Here is a 20,369-nt window from a genome sequence, read left to right on the forward strand (position 1 = left end):
TGGCAGGATGTTTTTGCATGGAAACTTAAAAAAATGTACAGTTCCGCAGGGCCTGTAAGACGACACTCTTCCACCAGGCATTTGTAAGTTAGACCATTGGCTACTACAATCTTCGAAAAATATTTGAACCACCTCTAGCGATCTGCTCCATATAGAACATCTAGACCATTAAGATATGCTTCACAGAGAACACCAAGAGCTTTTTCCCACACAGATTACCGTGGAGCGAAGTCCCTCCTCACCGCGCAGCATCTGCTCGGATTTCCCACCAACTGCTCCGCGGAAGCAGGAAGTGCCGGGCCTTTTGCGTCGCAAATGTAAATCGCTAAAACCCAGTTTACGTTAGCGATGCAAAAGCCGCGGATCTTCCTGCTTCTGTGGAGCAGTTGGTGGGAAATCCAAGCAGACGCTGCGCGGTGAGGAGGGACTTCGCTCCGCGGTAAGCTGTGTGGGAAAAGCTCCTAGCTGAAATAGCAAGACAACACACTTAAGATCATAGCACCTGAAATGTCTATTTCTATGTTTTAAATTGTTTTTACTGTTTTAATGTTTTATTGTATATTTATATTCATGCATATGCATGACCATGTGAGCTGCCCTGAGCCTGCTTCAGCGGGAAGGGCGGGATATAAATTGAATTAAATAAATAAATAAATGTACACACAAGTCAAATGCAGCAGAAAAATATGGAAATTCTCTCTTGGCTGCCACTCAATGTTGGCAAAACCCAATTAAAGCCCCAGTCCGCCTCCAGTCATACACAGCTGGTGGCTTAGGACAGGGGTAGCAGTTCAATCGCCCTGACCTGGATAACCCAAGATTGGATTCAACCAGTTTTCTGCTGGTGCAAAAGGGAGGAAGGGTCCCCTTTGTCCATCAAAAAAGCTGTGTTGGGGATAAGAGAGGAGAACTATGCAAGATGGATGGGCTACAATGTTGAAAATAATTGCATGAGATCAGAAAGAAAAGTTAGGAGCCAACCCTGTGCCTCCTAGAGGCTTTGTATACTTGAGTCCTCCCTATCTATGGGCAAACCACCATTTCACTTCTCTACCAAAATGAGATTTGATGGTCCCATGCCTATTCGGAGGGCTGATGGGCAACAGCTAATGGAGCTCTTCATTGCTCTTTCCAGGAACTTCAGTCACCACAGTGACAGCTGTAGACGCTGACGACCCGACACTTCTTGGCTACGCTGATGTCGACTACAAAGTGATCAAGGGAGAAAACTATTTCAGAATAGATAAGTCAGGTAGGTCTGGCACCAGGAGGAAATGAATTAATAAGCAAGGAGCACAAGGAAATGAGATCATGTTCGCATACCCACACTCCACAGACCAGTAGGAAAGTCTAACTTAGAAGCTGTGGTTTTGCCACCCAAAATGTTCCGGCTTCTTTAGTGATAATTTGTGATTCAAGTCAGAATTCAGCTGTGTCTGAAAGGCTGGCTTCCTGCTCAACTGGCCTCAGGTGCACAACCTGCTTGGGACCAGGGACCTGATGTTTGAAGTTGGAAGAGAATGCAAGCTTTCAAGTCTCAAGGAAGTTTGCTGCCTGATCAAGAGTTATGCAAAACAAGAAAGCTTGAATTCTCCTCCACCACCCTATGATTTATTTACTTATTCACTTACTTAGAGTCTGCCTTTCTCATGGGGACTCAAGGCAGATTACACATAGTGAGTCAGTTCATTTGACCAAATAGGACGTTCAGTATTTTGGCAACGTAATTAACACATAGGGTTCCCAGGTCCTATCTTCGTCCCAGTGAGGGGGTTTTCAGGCCTTTCTGGAAGCTTCTGCCACACTGACACCCAGATGTGATGTCATCATACACCAATGCCATGTGTCAATGGTCTAGTTTTTGGGCAAAACTCTGTGGTTTGAGCCCAAACTTACCATAGAGTTTTGCCCAAAAACTACAGCATCACCACACAACATTGTTGACATGATGATGTCACTTCCAGGGTGACATAATTGCACCACATTTGGGAGCATTTGCAGCTGGGAAGGAGCCCACAAAAGCAGGGGAATCCCCACCCAGACCAGGGGGCTGGCAACCCTATTAACACAGCAAAGGTGCACCATCTGCTTAAAATGCAGATAAAGATTTATTTAGGCACTATCATACTTGATTGTAAAGAGGAGAGCTAGAGATAAGGTCCTAGCTACAACTCTAGCTTAGAGAGAGGGTAAGACTACATGTGGAACTTTTGAAAAGAAACAGGATATTGCCCTAAGTGTAGCAATCTGGAGACAGACAAGGAATGACACTCCAAAGGAGAGAAGATGCTGACCTCACTATCCTAATTGTCCTTTTTACGGGCCCCTTCAGGGTCTTCTTCTGCTCTTCCAACACAATAATCAGTGAATTAGGATTCTAGAAATCTGGAACCACCAGAAAGAACTAAAGTGTAGCATAAATGTTGACATGACACATTAATTGGTACAGAAATTACATAATAGGATCTCACTTACAATAAGCTGTATGCAGCAATATAGACCATAGTTCTTAATCATTTATCCAAGTAAGATTGTAAATGATTTTGTATAGTTCAACCTAATTACTTGTGAGGAAATAGGTAAGGCAATACAGCCTCCTGTGTTCCATCTAGTCCAGCATCCTGTTTCCCACAATGGACAACCAGTTGACTTGGAGGACCAACCACCAGAATATAGAGGCCAATGCCTTCCCCTGATACTGCTTCTTAGAACTGTTATTCCAAGGTTTATAGCTTCTGCATATGAAGGTTCCCTTTAGTCACCCCTGGGCTAGTAGCCATCAAAGGCCCTCTCTTTCATGAAACACTTCAACCCCCTTCAAAAATCATCTTGACCTCTCAGTGTGTTTTGATTTCTAAAGGAGTCATCCGCACGGCAGTAGCCAATCTGGACCGAGAACAGAAGGCTACCTATGAAATCGTAGTGCAGGCCATCGACGGCAAAGGTCTACAGTCTACAGAATCGGGCACTGCTACAGTACGCATCACACTGATTGACATCAATGACAACTCCCCAACCTTTAATCCAAGTAAGATTTGCAAAGCTTCTGTTCCATAAAATAAATCCAGGGATTAATTTTTTTAAAAAATCTTTCACTACCAGGGATGGGTAAGGTAACTAAGGTCTGCTCTTAACAATCCAAAGAGCTGAGTGAGCATTTTATAGCCCATCACACAAAAGCCTTGTTTAATTAAATCAACTATGGTTAGCACAACTGTCTGAATGCAGGCTATGGTTAGTTTGGTCCATCAATCTAACATCCAGGGCTTTTTTTGTAGCAGAAACTCCTTGGCATATTAGGCCACACATTCCTGATGTAGCCAGTCCTCCTGGAGCTTACAATAGGCCCTGTACTAAGAGCCTGTAAGCTCTTGGAGGATTGGGTACATCAGGGGGATGTGGCCTAATATGCAAAGGAGTTCCTGGTACAAAAAAAGCCCTGCTGGTGCCTGAATTTGGTTCATTCGCCATGATTGTTCTATGGATTTCATTGCCATGAAGCAATGAAACAACACACCTGAGTTAGGAACTCTCCTAACTGGAGAGCCAGTTTGGTGTAGTGGTTAAGTGTGCGGACTCTTATCTGGGAGAACCTGGTTTGATTCCCCACTCCTCCACTTGCACCTGCTAGAATGGCCTTGGGTCAGCCATAGCTCTAGAAGAGGTTGTCCTTGAAAGGGCAGCTGCTGTGAGAGCCCTCTCCAGCCCCACCCACCTCACAGGGTGTCTGTTGTGGGGGAGGAAGGTAAAGGAGATTGTGAGACTCTTTGGAGTGGAGGGCGGGATATAAATCCAATATCTTCTTCTTCTTCTTCTTCTTCTTCTTCTTCTTCTTCCTTTTGGTTTCTGTTTACCAATGGCAGTAAGGTGAATCTAAGTGCAAGTCCTAAAACAAGCAGGAGGCATATTGGAAGATGGACTTTTTTTCTGTGCCACTTGTTTGAATCACACAGTTGGAAGGGGCTTCAGAGATCACTTAATCCAACTATCTGCTCAATGGAGGCTCAGCTTAGAGCAGGGGTGGCCAAACCTGCTTAACTTAAGAGCCACATAGAATAAACGTCAGATGTTTGAGAGCCGCAAGACGGACAGATGGAAGGAAGGAAGGCAAACAGATGGGGAGGGAGGTGGAAAGAAAGGAACTTTAAATGCATTCTCCAAACCAGCAGCTGGCTTGGTTTGGAGAAGTGATTTAAAGAGAGAAATGCCTTCTCCGAGCCAGCTGACGGAGTGGTGGGAGCTTCAAGAGCCACACAAAATGTGTGGAAGAGCCACATGTGGCTCCTGAGTCACAATCTGGCCACCCCTGGCCTAGAGCATCCCCGACAAGTGTTCATCCAGCCACTGCTTGAAGACTGCCAGTGAAGGGGAGCTCACCATCTCCCTCAGCAGCTGATTCTCTGCTAAATTACTCTTAGACCGATTTCCCACTCGCCTTACGCCGCTCTCACACTCCTCAGGGGGGCTTCCATCAGATTTCACACTATCTGCCCCGGAGCTGCAACTAGCTTTGCCTTTTTCATGCGGCAAACAGAAACCTCTAAAAATCAGTTTCTGTTTGCCGTGTGAAAAAGGCGAAGCTAGTTGCAGCCCCAAGACAGATAGTGTGAAATCCAATGGAACCCCCACAGAGAAGAGGAGTGTGAGAGCGATGTAAGGATAGAGGGAAATCGGTCTTACTGTTAAAAGAAACCCTAATCACACTTTGCTTTCTGTCCTTAACCCTATGTGAGGTTTTTTCTTTTAGAACACTCAATGACATCACAGCAGTTCACCCAATAAAGCAGATTTGCAAATTGCAACCACTAGCACCCCTACCTTTTCACCATAATGCCCACTTCTCCCTACAACTCTTTTCTCTGTTATTTTCCCCTCTAGGACTAATATCCTATGTGCTAAATGTGATTTGTAACAAGCAATTCACTTGATATTATTTTATGATTCTGTTAGTGTGCTTGTGACCAACCTTTTCTTCTTCCACTTTGCAGCAACATACCATTTTGAAGTACTTGAAAACATCACCTTGAATGGTGAAGTGGGCAAACTGAAAGTCGAAGACATTGACGAGCCACAGAACAGAAACACCAAGTACAGTTTTGTCGGCGGAACCTTCCAAGATACTTTCTTGATCATACCAAAGCCCTACACAAATGAAGGAATAATTAAACCCAAGAAGGTACTGTATGGTCAGGGTCCACCAATGCTTCGCTGTGTGCAAAGGTACCAACCAATTGCTAGGCTTCTGCTACTTACATAAACCAATAATGGGACTGTGATTCAGTTGCAGAACTCTGAAGAGTGAAGGTTCCAGCTTCAGTCCCTGGCACCTGCAATTCAAAGGATTAGACAGGAAATGATGTGAAAGGCTTCTGCTGTAAATCCCAGAGAGCCACTGCCAGTCAGAGAAGACAATACAGACCTGAGTAAACCAATGGTCTGACTCAGTATAAGGCAGCTTCATGTAATGTTGGCTTTACCTTCTTCTCAACAACATAGCCATCCATTCCTTTTCCAGGGCGGGAAGATCAATAGAGCAGCAGTGGCAGGCTTGGCGTGTGGGGTTCTGGCACCTGAGGCAGAAGCCCAACGTGCCTCCCCCAGCCCCAGGAGCAAACTAATTGTGTGTGGGCTTTGCATGCGTGCAGTGTGATGATGTCACCCAGAGATGACATCATCACACCAGGCACTTGGCACGTCCCCTGTCCAGCGTGCTCTGAGTTTGGAGTGTGCCGGGCAGGGGAAGGCCGGTTCTTTCTTGGCTTTGAGGGATCAGAGGAGCTCCCCCAATTCCTTAAAGCCCAGAAAGAACACTCAGCATGTCCCCTGCCCAGCATGCTATGAGTTCAGAGCGCACTGGGCAGGGGAAGCTGCATTCTTTCTCGGCTCTGAGGGATCGGGGGGAGCTTCTCCAACCCCTCAGAGCCAAGAAAGGCTCAGGGATGGTGTGAGTGGGGACAGGGAGGAGGTGCCTGCCCTCACCCCTGCTGTGAGCTGGTGCCCCAGGCAGTCGCCTAGTTTGCCTACGCCCATGCACTGGTCCTGAGCAGTGGACACTAGGAGCAGCTGCACTGCTAATTGCTCACTTACCAAAATTTCCAGTGGAGTATCAGCAGTTTAGAAGGTCCATCAAGAGGATTGACATAGGGACCAGCTTGTGGCCCTGGCAGCTTGAAGTCAGCCTCCACCTCTGACACTAAGCAGGCCAATATGGTGCCATGGCTATTATGGTGGGCCAGGACAGAGGTAATCTGTTCAGATCCTCACTCAGCCATGAAGCTGACTAGATGACCTTGGGCCCACCCCACATTCAACCTAACCTGCCTCACAGACTTGCTGTGAGAATAAAGCACACAACACTCTGAAGTCTTTGGTGGGATTTTAAAAATGCACCATATAAATTGATCGATCTACTTTGCATGGCTATTGTGAGGATAAAACAGAAGGGGAGAAATACATGCAATGTAGAGGTGCAGCCGACTTATGGTGAACTCATTGGGTTTTCAAGGCAAGAGACATTCAGAGGTGGTTTACCATTGCCTGCCTCTGTGTAGCCAACCTAGACTTCTTCTGTGGTCGCTCATCCAAGCAATAACCAGGGCTAAACCTGCTTTTTTGATCTAACAAGATCAGGCAAGGCTGGGCTATCCAGGTCAATGCATCCATAAATATAAATGGAATCAAAATAGTCTTATAAAAACTGATTGCTAACATCTATTCATTGTCTAGAGTGTGGTGTGATGCTCATTCCTCTGTTTTGTAATGAAACCACACATCTTTTCATTCAGCCCTTGGATTTTGAAAAAACCTCCAGCTACCAGTTTCGTGTTGAGGCAACGGACGGCGATATAACCTACTTGAATTCCAAAACGAAGGGAGATAAGAGCATAGCAACCATCAACATCAGAGTTATAGATGTTGATGAACCCCCTGTCTTTGAAAAATCTTCATATGCATTTGAAGTGCTGGAAAACAGCGATATCAAGGTGCCAATTGGACATGTTTCTGCAGTCGATCCTGATCGGGCAAAACGAGAAATAAGGTAATGGAAGATGGTTCACATTTACAGGATCTTCATAGCTGCTTTTGGTGGATTCAGTGTGGTGTGGTGACTCAGAAAGGCTTTAGGACATGGCGCGTTGAAATAAATCACAGTCCTGCTATCTCTTTTCTTGGAACCAGAAGGCTGGTGGGTAGGAAGCAGTGTAAGTTGAGTTAGTGTGAGCTATCTCACAGTTTTTTAGTCTCCCGCTCACACATTTCTGTCTCCCATGTCTGTTAGCCGCCCTGAGCCCGCCTGGCGGGGAGGGCGGGATATAAAAATAAAATATTATTATTATTATTATTATTATTATTATTATTATTATTATTATTATTATTATTATTATTATTATTATTTTTGTCTTAGCTCAGGAAAAACAGCTCCAAACTAATTTTTGCAGTAACTCACAACTTTAATGCGAGTAGTTCACAAAGGGAGATTTCACAGCTTAGAGGGCGAGTTGATAGGAAGATGGTTGGATGTTCCCTGTAGTGAAGGGAGAAACAAGTACCTCAAGTTTTTGGGTAGGATCTGGAGTGAAAGTAACTTACAGTGCAATTTTAAGAACATTTACTTGGAAGCAAGCCCCATTGAATAACTTCAGTCTGTTCTGAATCAACCTGCTTAGGATTGCACTGTTAATTGCTTACCACTGATGTTCCTCTTGGGAGGTTTGAAGTATTGTAGGGGTGCCAGCTCTGGGTTGGAAAATTTCTGGGGATTTGGGTAGAGAGCGTGGGGTTTGGTGAGGAACCTCAGTGTGGTACAAAGCCATAGAATCCACCCTCCAAAGCAGCCATTTTCTCCAGGGAAACTGGTCTCTGTAGTGGGGGAAATCAGATGTAAAAGCAAGAGATCTCCAGGCCCTTCCTGGAGGTTATCAACTCTGATTGCTAGCTTCTGGCTACATGAGGAAGGGGTTTCATGGGGCAATCAGACCTGACCTTGCTAAGCCCGCAGAATCCAACATGAGATGGATTGACTCCATCAGGGGTGGAATTCTAGCAGGAGCTCCTTTGCATATTAGGCAACACACACCCTGATGTCGCCCATCTTCCAAGAGCTTAGAAAGCTCTTTTTTGTAAACTCTTTGAGGATTGGCTACATCGGGGTGTGTGGCCTAATATGCAAAGAAGCGCTTGCTTGAATTCCACCCCTGGACTCCATCAAAGATGCCTTCAGACTTCAGCATGCAAGACTAGAGCACCACTGTTAACAATAAGACCTTTTAGAAGTCTATAATTCATAGGGTAGCCATAATGGTATCGACTTGATGACAGCACTTAGTTCTGTTCCAGAATTATAACCGCCACACTACACTGAGATAAAATTATTCGAACAACAGAATCACAGAGTTGGAAGGGGCCATATAGATCATCTAGTCCAACCCCCTGCTCAATGCAGGATCAACCTAGAGCAGCCTAACAAGTGTTTGTCCAGCTGCTGCTTAAAGACTGCCAGGAAGGGGGAGCTCACCAGCTTCCTAGGTAGCTGATTCCACTGTTGAACTGTTAAAAAGTTTTTCCTGTTATCCAGCTGGTACCTCCCAGCCCTTAACTAAAACCTTTATTGCAAGGCCTCTCCTCTGCTGCCAACAGGAACAGCTCCCTGCCCTCCTCTAAGCAACAGCTCTTCAAACATTTAAACATTACCACAGTATAACTGATAATTTGTTGAAAGCCATTGACTTTTAAAAAAAAAACTTGCTTAACAACACTTTTGAGCAGTAAACCCACCTGACAACCAGTGTTCCCTCTAAGCTGAGTTATTGTGAGCCAGCTCACAGTTTTTTAGCCTCCATCGCACACATTTTTGTCTCAGCTCAGGAAAAATGGCCCCCGAGCAAACTAGTTGATGCAGTAGCTCACAACTTTAATGCCAGTAGCTCGCAAAGCAGAATTTTTGCTCACAAGACTCCACATCTTAGAGGGAACATTGCTGATAACCTATCCTAGGCCTAAATCCATTGATCAAAATCCTATTCAGATGACACCTTTTTCATATGCCACACAGGTATCGTGTCCTACGATCCAGCTATTTCAAAATCTCGAACTCTGGGTATATTTTTGCTGAGAGGCCTCTAGACAGAGAAGAGCACTCCTGGCATAATATAACGGTGGCAGCCAATGAAATAGAGAATGGAAGTAAGTATTCATTTGCGTCTTTTGGGAAACATGACAGCAGCATCCTGGGGGAAACCTCTTGTGCAACCTCTTGTGCTTTCTCGTCACTGCAGGAATTTTAGCTCAGTTAGAAACTCACGTCCAAGTTTACATCAAAGTTCTTGATAGGAATGACAATGCACCAGAATTCGCAGAACTGTATCAACCGGGAGTCTGTGAGAACGCCGCACCAGGAAAGGTAGAATCTCAGAAACTAGTGTCTATTCATGTTTAACTTCAGTCATGTAGACAACAGCTCCATCTAGTCCAGTCACCGATATTTCTACAGTTCTCCTGCCTTCAGATACCCCGATTGTTGATGGTATATGACTGACCAAAAGCAGGCCTGACAGTTTCTGCAAAACACAAATTTGCTCTGGTAGCAAAGTTCTTACCATTACATCATTGAAAAGATAATGTATGAAAAGATGAATGTATGCTAGGATTCCCATGGTAGGACTGCTATAGAGTTTCTGGAATCATTTCCAGGTATTTCTAGAAATCGCCATAAACTCTATGGTCAGAACTTCCTGTAAGTAGTCAAGGCTTCATTTTTCTTTTAAATTATTCTCCCTGGACTCTGTCCCATCCACAACCCCCCACCAGTTGCCTGGCAACCCTAATGTGTGCCCAGAATCAAATTTTACTATGCAAAGAATGAGCAGATCATTGATTTGCAACATTCTGATGGGAAAGCTGATTCTAAGCTCGGATAAGTTTCCATCACATGTTCAGAAGAGATGAATTAATGGGCTTGGTAAAGCCAGGGGTGGAATTCTAGCAGGAGCTCCTTTGCATATTAGGTCACACACCCCTGATGTAGTCAGTCCCCCAAGAGCTTACAAAAAAGAGTCTTGTAAGCTCTTGGAGGATTGGCTACATCGGGGGGGGGGGGCGTGGCCTAATATGCAAAGGAGCTCCTGCTAGAATTCCACCCCTGGGTAAAGTCATGTGGGTATCATGTAATTGGCCCAATATAAGATAGCCACACCCAAAACATCCCTGAATCTCTCAGATGTGCCTGCCCTGTTTATATACAAAGGACAGAAGTCTTATCAAAAATAGAGGAAGTATGTGAATTATGGGGTGTGGAACCAACTCTACTCAATGTCTATTCTATAGGCAGGACCCAAATTACCTAGAAGGTCTCATTGAATATGTATGTGTGTGTGTGTTTTGAGCCAGCCCAGTGGTCAAGTTACATGTTTGGGGTTTTAATGAGTTGTGTTTGAGTTACCTGCAGCCAATGTTCCCTCTAAGCTGAGTTAGTATTTGCTAGCTCACGGTTTCTTTAGCCTCCAACTCACACACTTTTGTCTTAGCTCAGGAAAAATGGCCCCCAAGCAAACTAATTGATGCAGTAGCTCACAACTTTAATGTTAGTAGCTCACAAAGTAGAATTTTTGCACACAAGACTCCACAGCTTAGAGGGAGTATTGCCTGCAGCTACACAGCAGCTGCAGGGAATGGCTAGAAAGGCTCAAGATGCCACTGCAGGGGGAGTAAGAAAAATTCCGGCATTATTCTGCACATGTGAAGCAACAAAAACAGGAAAATAACTCCCCCCCCTCCCCAGTTCTATTCCTATATGAGAAAACAGCTTGGGGAGGGGAGCAAAAGCCCCTTCCTCCTCCTGCAGTTATGTTCTGTGTCCATTTTGGTGTAGTGGTTAAGTGCGCAGACTCTTATCCAGGAGAACCGAGTTTGATTCCCCACTCCTCCACTTGCACCTGCTGGAATGGCCTTGGGTCAGCCATAGCTCTTGTAGGAGTTGTCCATGAAAGGGCAGCTGCTGTAAGAGCTCTCTCAGCCCCACCTACCTCACAGGGTGTCTGTTGTGGAGCAGAAGGAAGGTAAAGGAGATTGTGACCGCTCTGAGATTCAGGGTATAGGGTACATTATAAATCCAATATCATTTCTTCTTCTTCTTTATTTTTAATAGCCATTTTCCACAGTTGCTGTGTGGCTGCAGAGAGTTATTTATTTTTATTTATTTTATTTATTTATTTATTTATTTATTAGTTAGGTCTGGATTCCTTGGGGTTAGGTCCGGGAAACCCCAGGAATCTGGACCCAGCTCATTAAAAACCTGAACACATATTTTGGGCTAGGGAGGGCATCGAATGGAGATGATTTTTTCTGGAAACTCTTTAAAGCAGAGAGCATCAACCTATGGCTTCAGAGGCAAATGTAGCTCAACACAGAACTGAATATGGCTCTTTTATTTAAAAAGTGAATGAAATCTTGAAGTTGAAGTTAAAGTCTAATGGCGGGGTAGCTGGATTCTACAATACCCAATATGTGAAAGGGAATGGCCCAGAAAGATTTTGAAGGGACTGAAGAGTTTCTTGGAGATGTTTTGCAGGGGAATCATTTCCTCTGGTTTATTTCTCTGAACAGTAAACATCTCCATAAACTCCCCCAACCTCATACCTATTGGCAGGGCTTGTTTTGTAGCAGGAACTCATTTGCATGTTAGGCCATGCACCCCTGATGTAGCCAATCCTCCAAGATCTCACAGTAGGCCCTGTACTAAGAGCCCTGTAAGCTCTTGGAGGATTGGCTACATCAGGGGTGTGTGGCCTAATATGCAAAGGAGTTCCTGCTACAAAAAAAGCCCTGCCAATTAGTAATTTTCCTTTGAATGTGATCTTGGTTTTTCAAAAGCCTATGTCTTTTAGCACATAGTCCTGCTGTCCAAGAAACAAGCTCAAAGGGCCATACTGGAGATCCTGGCCTATGTATTTATTGCCCCCTTTCATTCCTCTAGGTGATCATCAGAATTTCTGCTGTAGATAAGGATGAAATGTTGCCTGGAATGAGATTCACGTATTCTTTAACCTCCGAAGACAGCAATTTCACTCTGATTGACAATCACGGTATGTTCCTGTAGACATCACAAGATGCCAAAAAGATAGCATTGGGGAAAGTTTAGCTAACAGCATTGCGGCAGTAACCGATATGAAAAGCAAATTGCAGGTCTGGATATTAGTTGGATGTTTGAGTGTAAACCCAAAATGGTATTTTTGACATTTAAGGCCCCTAAATAGTTTAGAAACAGAATATCTAAATGACCCATTATCTATAACCATTGTATCAACTTGGTTGCTTATTTTATATTATTATATGTTCCCTGCATGTAACTCTGCCATATGATAAATAAATAACCTGAATGACCATCCGCACCTTGTGCATGATGGATCTTCTACTCCCATATGATGTACATCAGGATGTTCTGCAGAGGTACCAAATGTTCGATATGCTGGTATCATGAGCAACTACCAGGGATGAGACCTTGTCAGTGGTGGCACCCAGATTACAGAATGCCCTCCCTGGCATAGTAGGCGACTGCATTTTTTTTATTTCTGTTAGGAATCTAGTAAAGACTTCTTTGCTTAGACAGGGTTTTAGCCATGTTTGCATTTATAGCAGTCCCCATTTTTTGAATTTACGGTACTTCATTTATATGCCACCTATCTCCTCAATGGGAACCCAAAACAGCTAACGCTATTCTTCTCTCTTCCATTTTATCTTCACAATAACCCCGTGAGAAAGTTTAGATTGAGATTATGTGAATGGTGCAAGGTCACCTAACAAGCTTCCATGGCATTATGAAGATTCAAACCTGGGTCTGTCAGACTGAAGGATGCCAAGCCAATCCTGGCAACTGTTAGGGCTGGGATGAGAAAATGGTGGGTGAGGAATGTTGGCTATGTCACAACATCACTTCCAGGTGAAATCTGGAAGTTATGTAGGGTAGCTCTAGGAATCAGCAGAGACTCTATGGTTTTACCATAGAGTCCAAAAGAGAGAGCCCTGGAGGGTGCGCCAGCCCTGCCAAAGATACCATAGAGGCTCACAGTAAGTAAATAGTTACATTCTGAAGTCATGAAAGTAGAAGATAAAAGGTTGTCCTCACCTCCTGAAAAGCTTGCTCATCCTCTGAAAGTGAAATTTGTGCCTACTGGCAAGTAATTCTACCAGGCAACTGCTAAGTTTAATAAGATGTCATTGCTTTCTTCAGATAACACAGCAAACATCACCGTCAAATACGGAGAGTTTAATCGGGAGCTAGTCAAAATCCATTACTTGCCTATAGTCATCTCTGACAACGGTGCGCCCGAGCAAAGCAGCACAAACACCCTCACTATCCTGGTCTGTAAGTGTGACGAGGCTGGCCAGTTCACATTTTGTGAGGAAGCAGCCAAACAAGTGGGAGTCAGCATCCAAGCTCTGGTGGCCATCTTTGTTTGCATCCTCACAATATTTGGTAACTATTGATGCTTCTGTACTTTCCAAATGCAACACTGGGGCTATAGGGAGGAATGGGCGTTCATTTGGAGCATGCAACAAAGACAGGGATGATATATCCTCTCCAAAGCAGCCGTTTTCTCCAAGGGACCTGATCTTTGTATTCAAAAGTCTGGAAATCAGTTGTAATGATGGACTCTTTTCATTTTTAGGGATACATCAGTCTAATAATTAACATCTGGCTCCCAAGTCCTGCCCCTCTACACCCTCACCTACAGAGATGAGTTGGGTGGCAACTAGAGACGGGACATTTCAGTGGTGGCACCTTGCCTTTGGAATGCCCATTCCCCTGGAGCCTTGGCTTACCTACGTTTAGGTGCCAAGCGATACAAACGTAAGAGCCCTGCTGGATTATAGCAGTGGTCCATCTAGTTCAGCATCCTGTCATACACAATGGGCAACAAATTCCTGTGGAGGGCCAACAATAGGACATAGAGGCCAAGACCTTCCCCTAATGTTGCCTCTGAGATTCAAAGGCTTAGTGCCTCTTAACATGGAAGTTCCCCTCAGTCATCATGGCTACTAGCCATTGATAGACTTATCCTCCATGAATTCATTTAATTCTCTTTTAAAGCTGTTTATCCCTGTGGCCATCTCTACATCCTATGGCAGCAAACTCCACATTTTAATCATTCTCTGTGGATAGTATCCTGTCCAGCATTCTGTCACACACAATGGCCAATCAATTCTTCTGAAGGGCCAACAATAGGCCATAAAGGTCAAGACCTTCCACTGATGTTGTCTCCAGGTTCTGGGGTTCAGAGGCGGTTGGCCATCCTGAACCTACTGCCAAAAATATTTTGCATCATCAGGTTTTTAAGTAGGGGGGGGGGTTCTGTCTTTTCTAGCTATTTTATGGTCTTCATCTGGCCTGTTTTTGTTGGGTATTTTTAGGATATGCAATAGTTGTCTTTATGCTGGTTTTGTGCCCGTAGCTTATTTTTAAGATTGCTCATTTATGTTTAATGTTGATCATTTTCTGTTACTACAAAAAGCACACATTTGTGACATGTAAACATAAAATTCTTCCTTTGCATTGGCTTGGTAAGATAATGAATCTTTTAAATATAAGCATTCAAAATATCTTCTTTTGGTAAAGCCACCAAACTTTATATTAAGCTTTTTTCAGCATGTTACTTGCTTGGGTTAACTCTCGGTAGGTATGCGTTCATCAGTACAATCTAAAGTGGATCGTTTCTGCAAATGTGTTAATCAAACTTTATTTCTTGGAGGGATATTTATTTAAAATAAGGAAAGCAATTAGGATTTCTAGAATTGGGATTTCTAGTAAAGCAAGCATCCACAACTTTACCTTTATATCCTGTGTTAACTAAATCAGGTCATATTCTCTCAGTTTGTTTGGCTTCCCTGTTTTTATATTTGTTTCCTTGCGATTCTTTTGCCTGCAGTCATTATGCTGCTTATAGCCCTGAGAAGGAGACACAAGAAAGATCTGAACGTCCTCCGGAAGAACGTGGCAGAGATCCACGAACAACTGGTGGCCTACGACGAAGAAGGCGGTGGTGAAATGGACACTACTAGTTACGACGTGTCAATCCTCAATTCAGTCCGCCAAAGCGGTATGACATCACCACAAATGACTCGGGAGACCATGCCCTGCATGTACTCCCAGGTCCAAAAGCCACTCAGACATGGACTTTCTGGCACTGGAGAAATGGCCATTATGATTGAAATGAAAAAGGATGAAGCCGACAACGATGGAGATTTGCTTCCGTACGATACTCTCCACATCTTTGGCTACGAAGGAGCAGAGTCTATTGCAGAATCTCTAAGCTCTTTGGGATCAGGTTCCTCCGACTCAGATATTGACTACGACTTCCTCAACGACTGGGGTCCAAGGTTTAAAATGCTGGCAGAGCTCTATGGCTTGGAAGCCAATGAAAATTTTGCATATTGAGTCAGATGGATGGCAAACGTTCTTACACTTAAACCACGAACGCCAGAACTGAGAGACTGCAGATTCATAAGGCAGCAACTGCCACGTCTTCATGCATTTTCAGAGCAGGTTGATGTGATCAGGATCCAAGAAACCAAAATGAGGTCCCATTGCATGCTGGGAGAAAATATTTCTCTTTACCTGAAAACGTATTTAATTTTCTTTAAAAATCAGGAAGCATCTTTCATCTTGCTCTATACTGTAAGAGGTCTGGTTTCTTCTGCCATTCTCTGTTCTGTTAATATTCCTCATAACCCTTCCTCAGATTCATCATCACACTAGTCCCATTACATGGGTTGGCATCAGGGCTTTTTTTGTAGTAGGAACTCCTTTGCATATTAGGCCAAACCCCTCTTATGAAGCCAATCCTTCAAGAGCTTACAGGGCTCTTATTACAGGGCCCGCTGTAAGCTCTTGGAGGATTGGCTAGGAAGTCAGTTCCCAAGCACACAGGAGCCCAGTGTGGATTGCAACCACAACATGTAGGGGGAAGGAGCTTCAGCTTTCCTCCACTATGTCATTTTCCCAACCTCAAACCTTTCTGTATTCCATCAACACATTGGCAGTCCCTAATAAAGGAACTAGCACCCTGTAGGGTCATTTAAGCTTAGGATCACACTCCAGATTGGAATACCTGTGCACTTAGGAGGAACTTGTCATTGCCAGCAGACTGAAAATCAGACTGTGGAATTCAGACACAAACCATGAAAAAAAGTGGTGTATAGTTCGGTCTTGGGAAACAGGAACTTTGACACCCAAGCAATGAACTCCATGTATGAATCAGCCATCAAAGACCAAGCTCCAAACATCTTCAACATCATGAAGAGCTCTCCAACTCTCCTCATAGGCCGCATGCTAATTAAAAATATTGCGATTTGACAAGCATTTTCACATCTAAAGCTTCTCGGCTTTGGCTTAAATCAGCATATGAGGTGAATTGTAGAACCTAAATTGGTTGTAATGCACATTGGAGCTGACTTCCAAATTCACGTGACATAAATCATGGTATAGATGGAGAGGCTCAGAAATCTTACCCTAACAAATATACATGGCCTTTTTGCCTTTGTTATAAGAATTTGCCACCCATTGGGCTAGGAAGGTCCTCTTCAGGGTAAAAAGGGAGAAATTCTCAGCCTCAGGTTGTAGGTCTATCACATTAATATACAGGCTAAACTTTTGTTTGTTCAAAAACTAGACTGTCAAACACAGTCAAAGAAATTTTTTTTCAGGGGTCTTTCAAAATTAAGAGCATTGTTGACTATGAAACTGGAGTTTCATAGTCAACAATGCAATCCTATGCAAGTACTCTGCAATCCTATGCAAGTTATTCCAGTCTAAAGTCATAGATATTAATGGGCTTGGAATTGTAATAACTCAGCCTAGAACTGCACTGCCAATTCTTTCCTATTTTTTTTCTTGGTACTGTGAAAATGGGTATTTTTTAATGAAGAATTTGGCAGTTCCAAGTGTAAATAGCTCTGTAGGCCCTTTCAGGATTATTGTGAGCTTTTTGCTTCATTTCACCCAGGTGAATCCAACCATAGAACTGGGTCCATAGACACCCTTTTCATGGAATAAGCTCTTCCACATTAGGAGAATACCTTGGGTCCAATCCCAGGGGTTTTTTTGAGCAGGACTACAATTCTGACTGGCTTGGCATAAGGGGGTGTGGCCTAATATAGAAATGAGTTCCTGCTGGGCTTTTTCTACCCAAAAACCTCAAAAACCCTGGTTTGAATCCATCCCATCCACTGTTAAGGCAACCCCAACATTCAAGATTTTATGACAAGATGGATTTAACCCAAGTCCCTCCTACACACCAGACCTAAACTAATATGAGACTTTCCCTCTATGAGGGAGGGGGCAAGAAGGATCTCTGAGAGAAAATTCTCCACCTTCTCACCAAGCTGGAATTTTTTGAGAGGGAGCCATGACAGTTAAACGGGTATAAACCAAAAAAAAAAAATCTGAGTAGTACAGATACTCAGTGTAAAGCTGATAACTACTTCACAGCATCTGTCCTGCAAAGTTTTAGAAGCGCATGAGTGTCCTAGGACCTTGTTAGCATGGTTCAAGATACACAGCTTTGGAAGAAAATGAATACCACCATAATAACTTAATATTACATGTTGATGAAAATTCCGTATTAGTTATGCAATCAGCCATCATGGCAGCTGTAGGTGTACCAAAGCGAATGATCTTGGTGTTTTGGCATGGTGTGCCCCCCAAACAGATACTCTGCTTTGTAGAAACTGTAGTGTGAACGGATGAAATAGCTTAGTGGATGTAACATTGGTTATTGAACATTTTGTATCTTTGTATTTTGTGTAATTACAGCTAACACTGAAGGGTCATCTCAGAAACAAAGTAGAACCTTGCTGTTTGCATTTCATAAATGCATCCATCCTATAGCCTGTAAACTATAAGCATCTTTTAATGGTTTCCCTTGCCATGATCCTACCTCACTAACTTCTAATTGCCAAATATACTGCTAATCATTTACTGAGCTGTTATTAACTCTGTAAATAATTGTTTTTATAATAAATGAGGGAGGGAGGGGAAAGAAAGAAAGAAAGAAAGAAAGAAAGAAAGAAAGAAAGAAAGAAAGAAAGAAAGAAAGAAAGAAAGAAAGAAAGAAAGAAAGAAAGAAAGAAAGAAAGAAAGAAAGAAAGAAAGAAAGAAAGAAAGAAAGAAAGAAAGAAAGACTTCAATCTACAGTCTCTCCATTGGCATTCTGACAGCCCTATGCATGCACTGACAGCAGCTTCAGACATTAGATTTTGTATGTGGGAGCTGATTCCTGACTATAAAACCCACATAATTTATAGATTGCAGGTTCTGATAGTAAAACATAGGAGTGGGGATGTAATCCTTCTTTAGCCACCCCTCAGCCTGTGCAGGCAAATGCTGAAATTTACATATCTGGGTTCTTTTCCTCTGTGAAACTTTGGACCTCTGTCCGGATCTAGTTGTGCATAACTACGAAAACCCTGGAATGGATGTGCATCCACACTGGGGGAGGGGGCAGGGGGAGATAGCCAATCGGTTAGAAATGTAGAAGCATAGAGCTGGAAGTGGTCCCAAGGGTCATCTAGTCCAACCCTCTGCACTATGCAGGAAATTCACACCGGTCTCCCCCCACCCCCCAAGTCCCCCTGTGATTCTTGTTCTCTGCCCAGAGGAAGGCAAAAAACCTCCAGGCCAATCTGTAGGGTTGTCTGCTCTGGGACAGGAAATACCTGAAGAATTGGGGGTGGAGCCTGGGGAGGGCAGGGTTAGGAGAGGCGAGGGACCTCAGCAGGGTATTATGACATCAAGTCTACCCTCCAAAGCAGCCATTTTCTTCAGGAGAACTCACGTTAGTCAGTTGGAGATCAACTGTTAACAGCGGAAAATCTCCAGCTGTCACATGGAAGTTGGCATCCCTTCCAATCTGGCCTGGAGTTCTTCCTTCCCAACCCCAAAGTAGCAATCAGAAATATCCTGAGCCTCAAGAGCCGAACACTGCCTCATCCCTTCCTGCCCTCCTTCTCATGAGAGCTAGTTTAGTGTAGCAGTTTAGTGTACAGACTTTTATCTGGGAAAACCAAGTTCAATTCCCAACTCCACATGCAACTGCTGGCATGATCTTGGGTCAGTCATAACTCTCTCAGAGCTGTTCTGCTCAAGAGCAGTTCTTGGAGAGCTCTCTCAGCCCCACCTACCTCTCTGGGTGCCTGTTGTGGGGAGGGGAAGGGAAAGGAATTTGTAAGCCCCTCTGAGACTCTGAGTGAAGGGCGAGGTATAAATCTTCTTCTTTTTCTTCCATAGCAAGTTCAATGAGCCTAGCTGAACATTGTGGTTTAGATGAATATGCAAATATCTGCTCTTGCCACACACAGAACGCTCCCCATCTGGGACCCCTTTTTTCATGCTGTGCATTTTCTACTTGGAAATTTGTTCCTCAGCAGATGCAACCGATGAAACTGATCTTGATGTATCTCCTTGGTGCCCACTGCCTCTCCCGATTCTGTGCCTTAGCTATCCAACACAGCTTTCCTTAGATAAGAGCCTTGATCTGGCAAGACATCGTTGGGAAAAGAGCCTTTGTGATCCGTTCCCTGCAGCAGCTGCTCTGCACCTGGGTGACTTCCTGCCAACCTTCCACACGCTCCGTGTCTACTCGGCAGGAAATCTGCAATCCTCACTTTGTTCAGGATTCCACTCCAAAGCTTATTCGCCATTTGGAACAACTCAGTGCGGTTCTATGAAGAATGTAATATAAAGTGTTATCCCGACTAACAAAGATCACTATGTAATTTACCCCTTACTGTTTAACCAATGAGATTAACTAGGAAAAAAAATATTTAGAGCCACTGTAATGCTTTTTGTAAACGTTATCCAGTTTCGATGTCCTTTGATTTCCTCTTCCCTGGCTGTTCCTTTATGGTAGCATGTTTGTACCGAAGCTACTCTAAGGAATTAGCAGCCTTAATTTCTACTGTACATCAATCTCTTTTTTGTTTTTTGCACTGGATAGTTTTGTTATCTATTTATGTACTGTGTTGTGTTTATTGGGGATTTTTTTTTACTTACATAAAAGCCAAATTCAAGTATAATTGGTTTTGTCTATTCATTGGTAAGATTTGAGGAGGCAGCAGGACTTCTAATGAATTCCCAGCAGTGAGACATTCTGGAAGCAGGATGGTAAAAACCTGATGAGAGAGCTGATGAGAAGCCATGCAAAGACTGGCGCTTTCATTTGAGAACTCAGTGGGCTCGGTGGGCTATGAATATTCAGGGGCTGTGGCTCGGTGGTAGAGCATCTGTTTGGCATGCAGAACGTCCCAGGTTCAATCCTCGGCTTTTCTGATTAAAACGATCGAGTAGCAGGTGATGTGAAAGACCTCTGCTTGAGACC

At 43.7% G+C, this 20,369-nt stretch overlaps 1 protein-coding gene across 1 annotated transcript in view; it reads left to right on the forward strand.

Moving 5' to 3' along the window:
* CDH5 (cadherin 5) overlaps positions 1–20,064 on the forward strand; it is a 49,339-nt gene extending 29,275 nt beyond the window's left edge. The window contains exons 4-12 of the mRNA XM_060253747.1: positions 1,136–1,252; positions 2,861–3,028; positions 4,989–5,176; positions 6,786–7,039; positions 9,053–9,183; positions 9,276–9,400; positions 11,972–12,080; positions 13,226–13,471; positions 14,922–20,064. Coding sequence (XP_060109730.1) covers positions 1,136–1,252; positions 2,861–3,028; positions 4,989–5,176; positions 6,786–7,039; positions 9,053–9,183; positions 9,276–9,400; positions 11,972–12,080; positions 13,226–13,471; positions 14,922–15,430 — 1,847 coding nt within the window. The 3' untranslated portion in view covers positions 15,431–20,064. The remainder of the gene's footprint in view (positions 1–1,135; positions 1,253–2,860; positions 3,029–4,988; positions 5,177–6,785; positions 7,040–9,052; positions 9,184–9,275; positions 9,401–11,971; positions 12,081–13,225; positions 13,472–14,921) is intronic.
* The last annotated feature ends 305 nt before the right edge of the window (positions 20,065–20,369 follow it).

Source organism: Heteronotia binoei, chromosome 14 (genome assembly GCF_032191835.1).
Source record: "Heteronotia binoei isolate CCM8104 ecotype False Entrance Well chromosome 14, APGP_CSIRO_Hbin_v1, whole genome shotgun sequence".
Taxonomy (NCBI): Eukaryota; Metazoa; Chordata; class Lepidosauria; order Squamata; family Gekkonidae; genus Heteronotia; species Heteronotia binoei.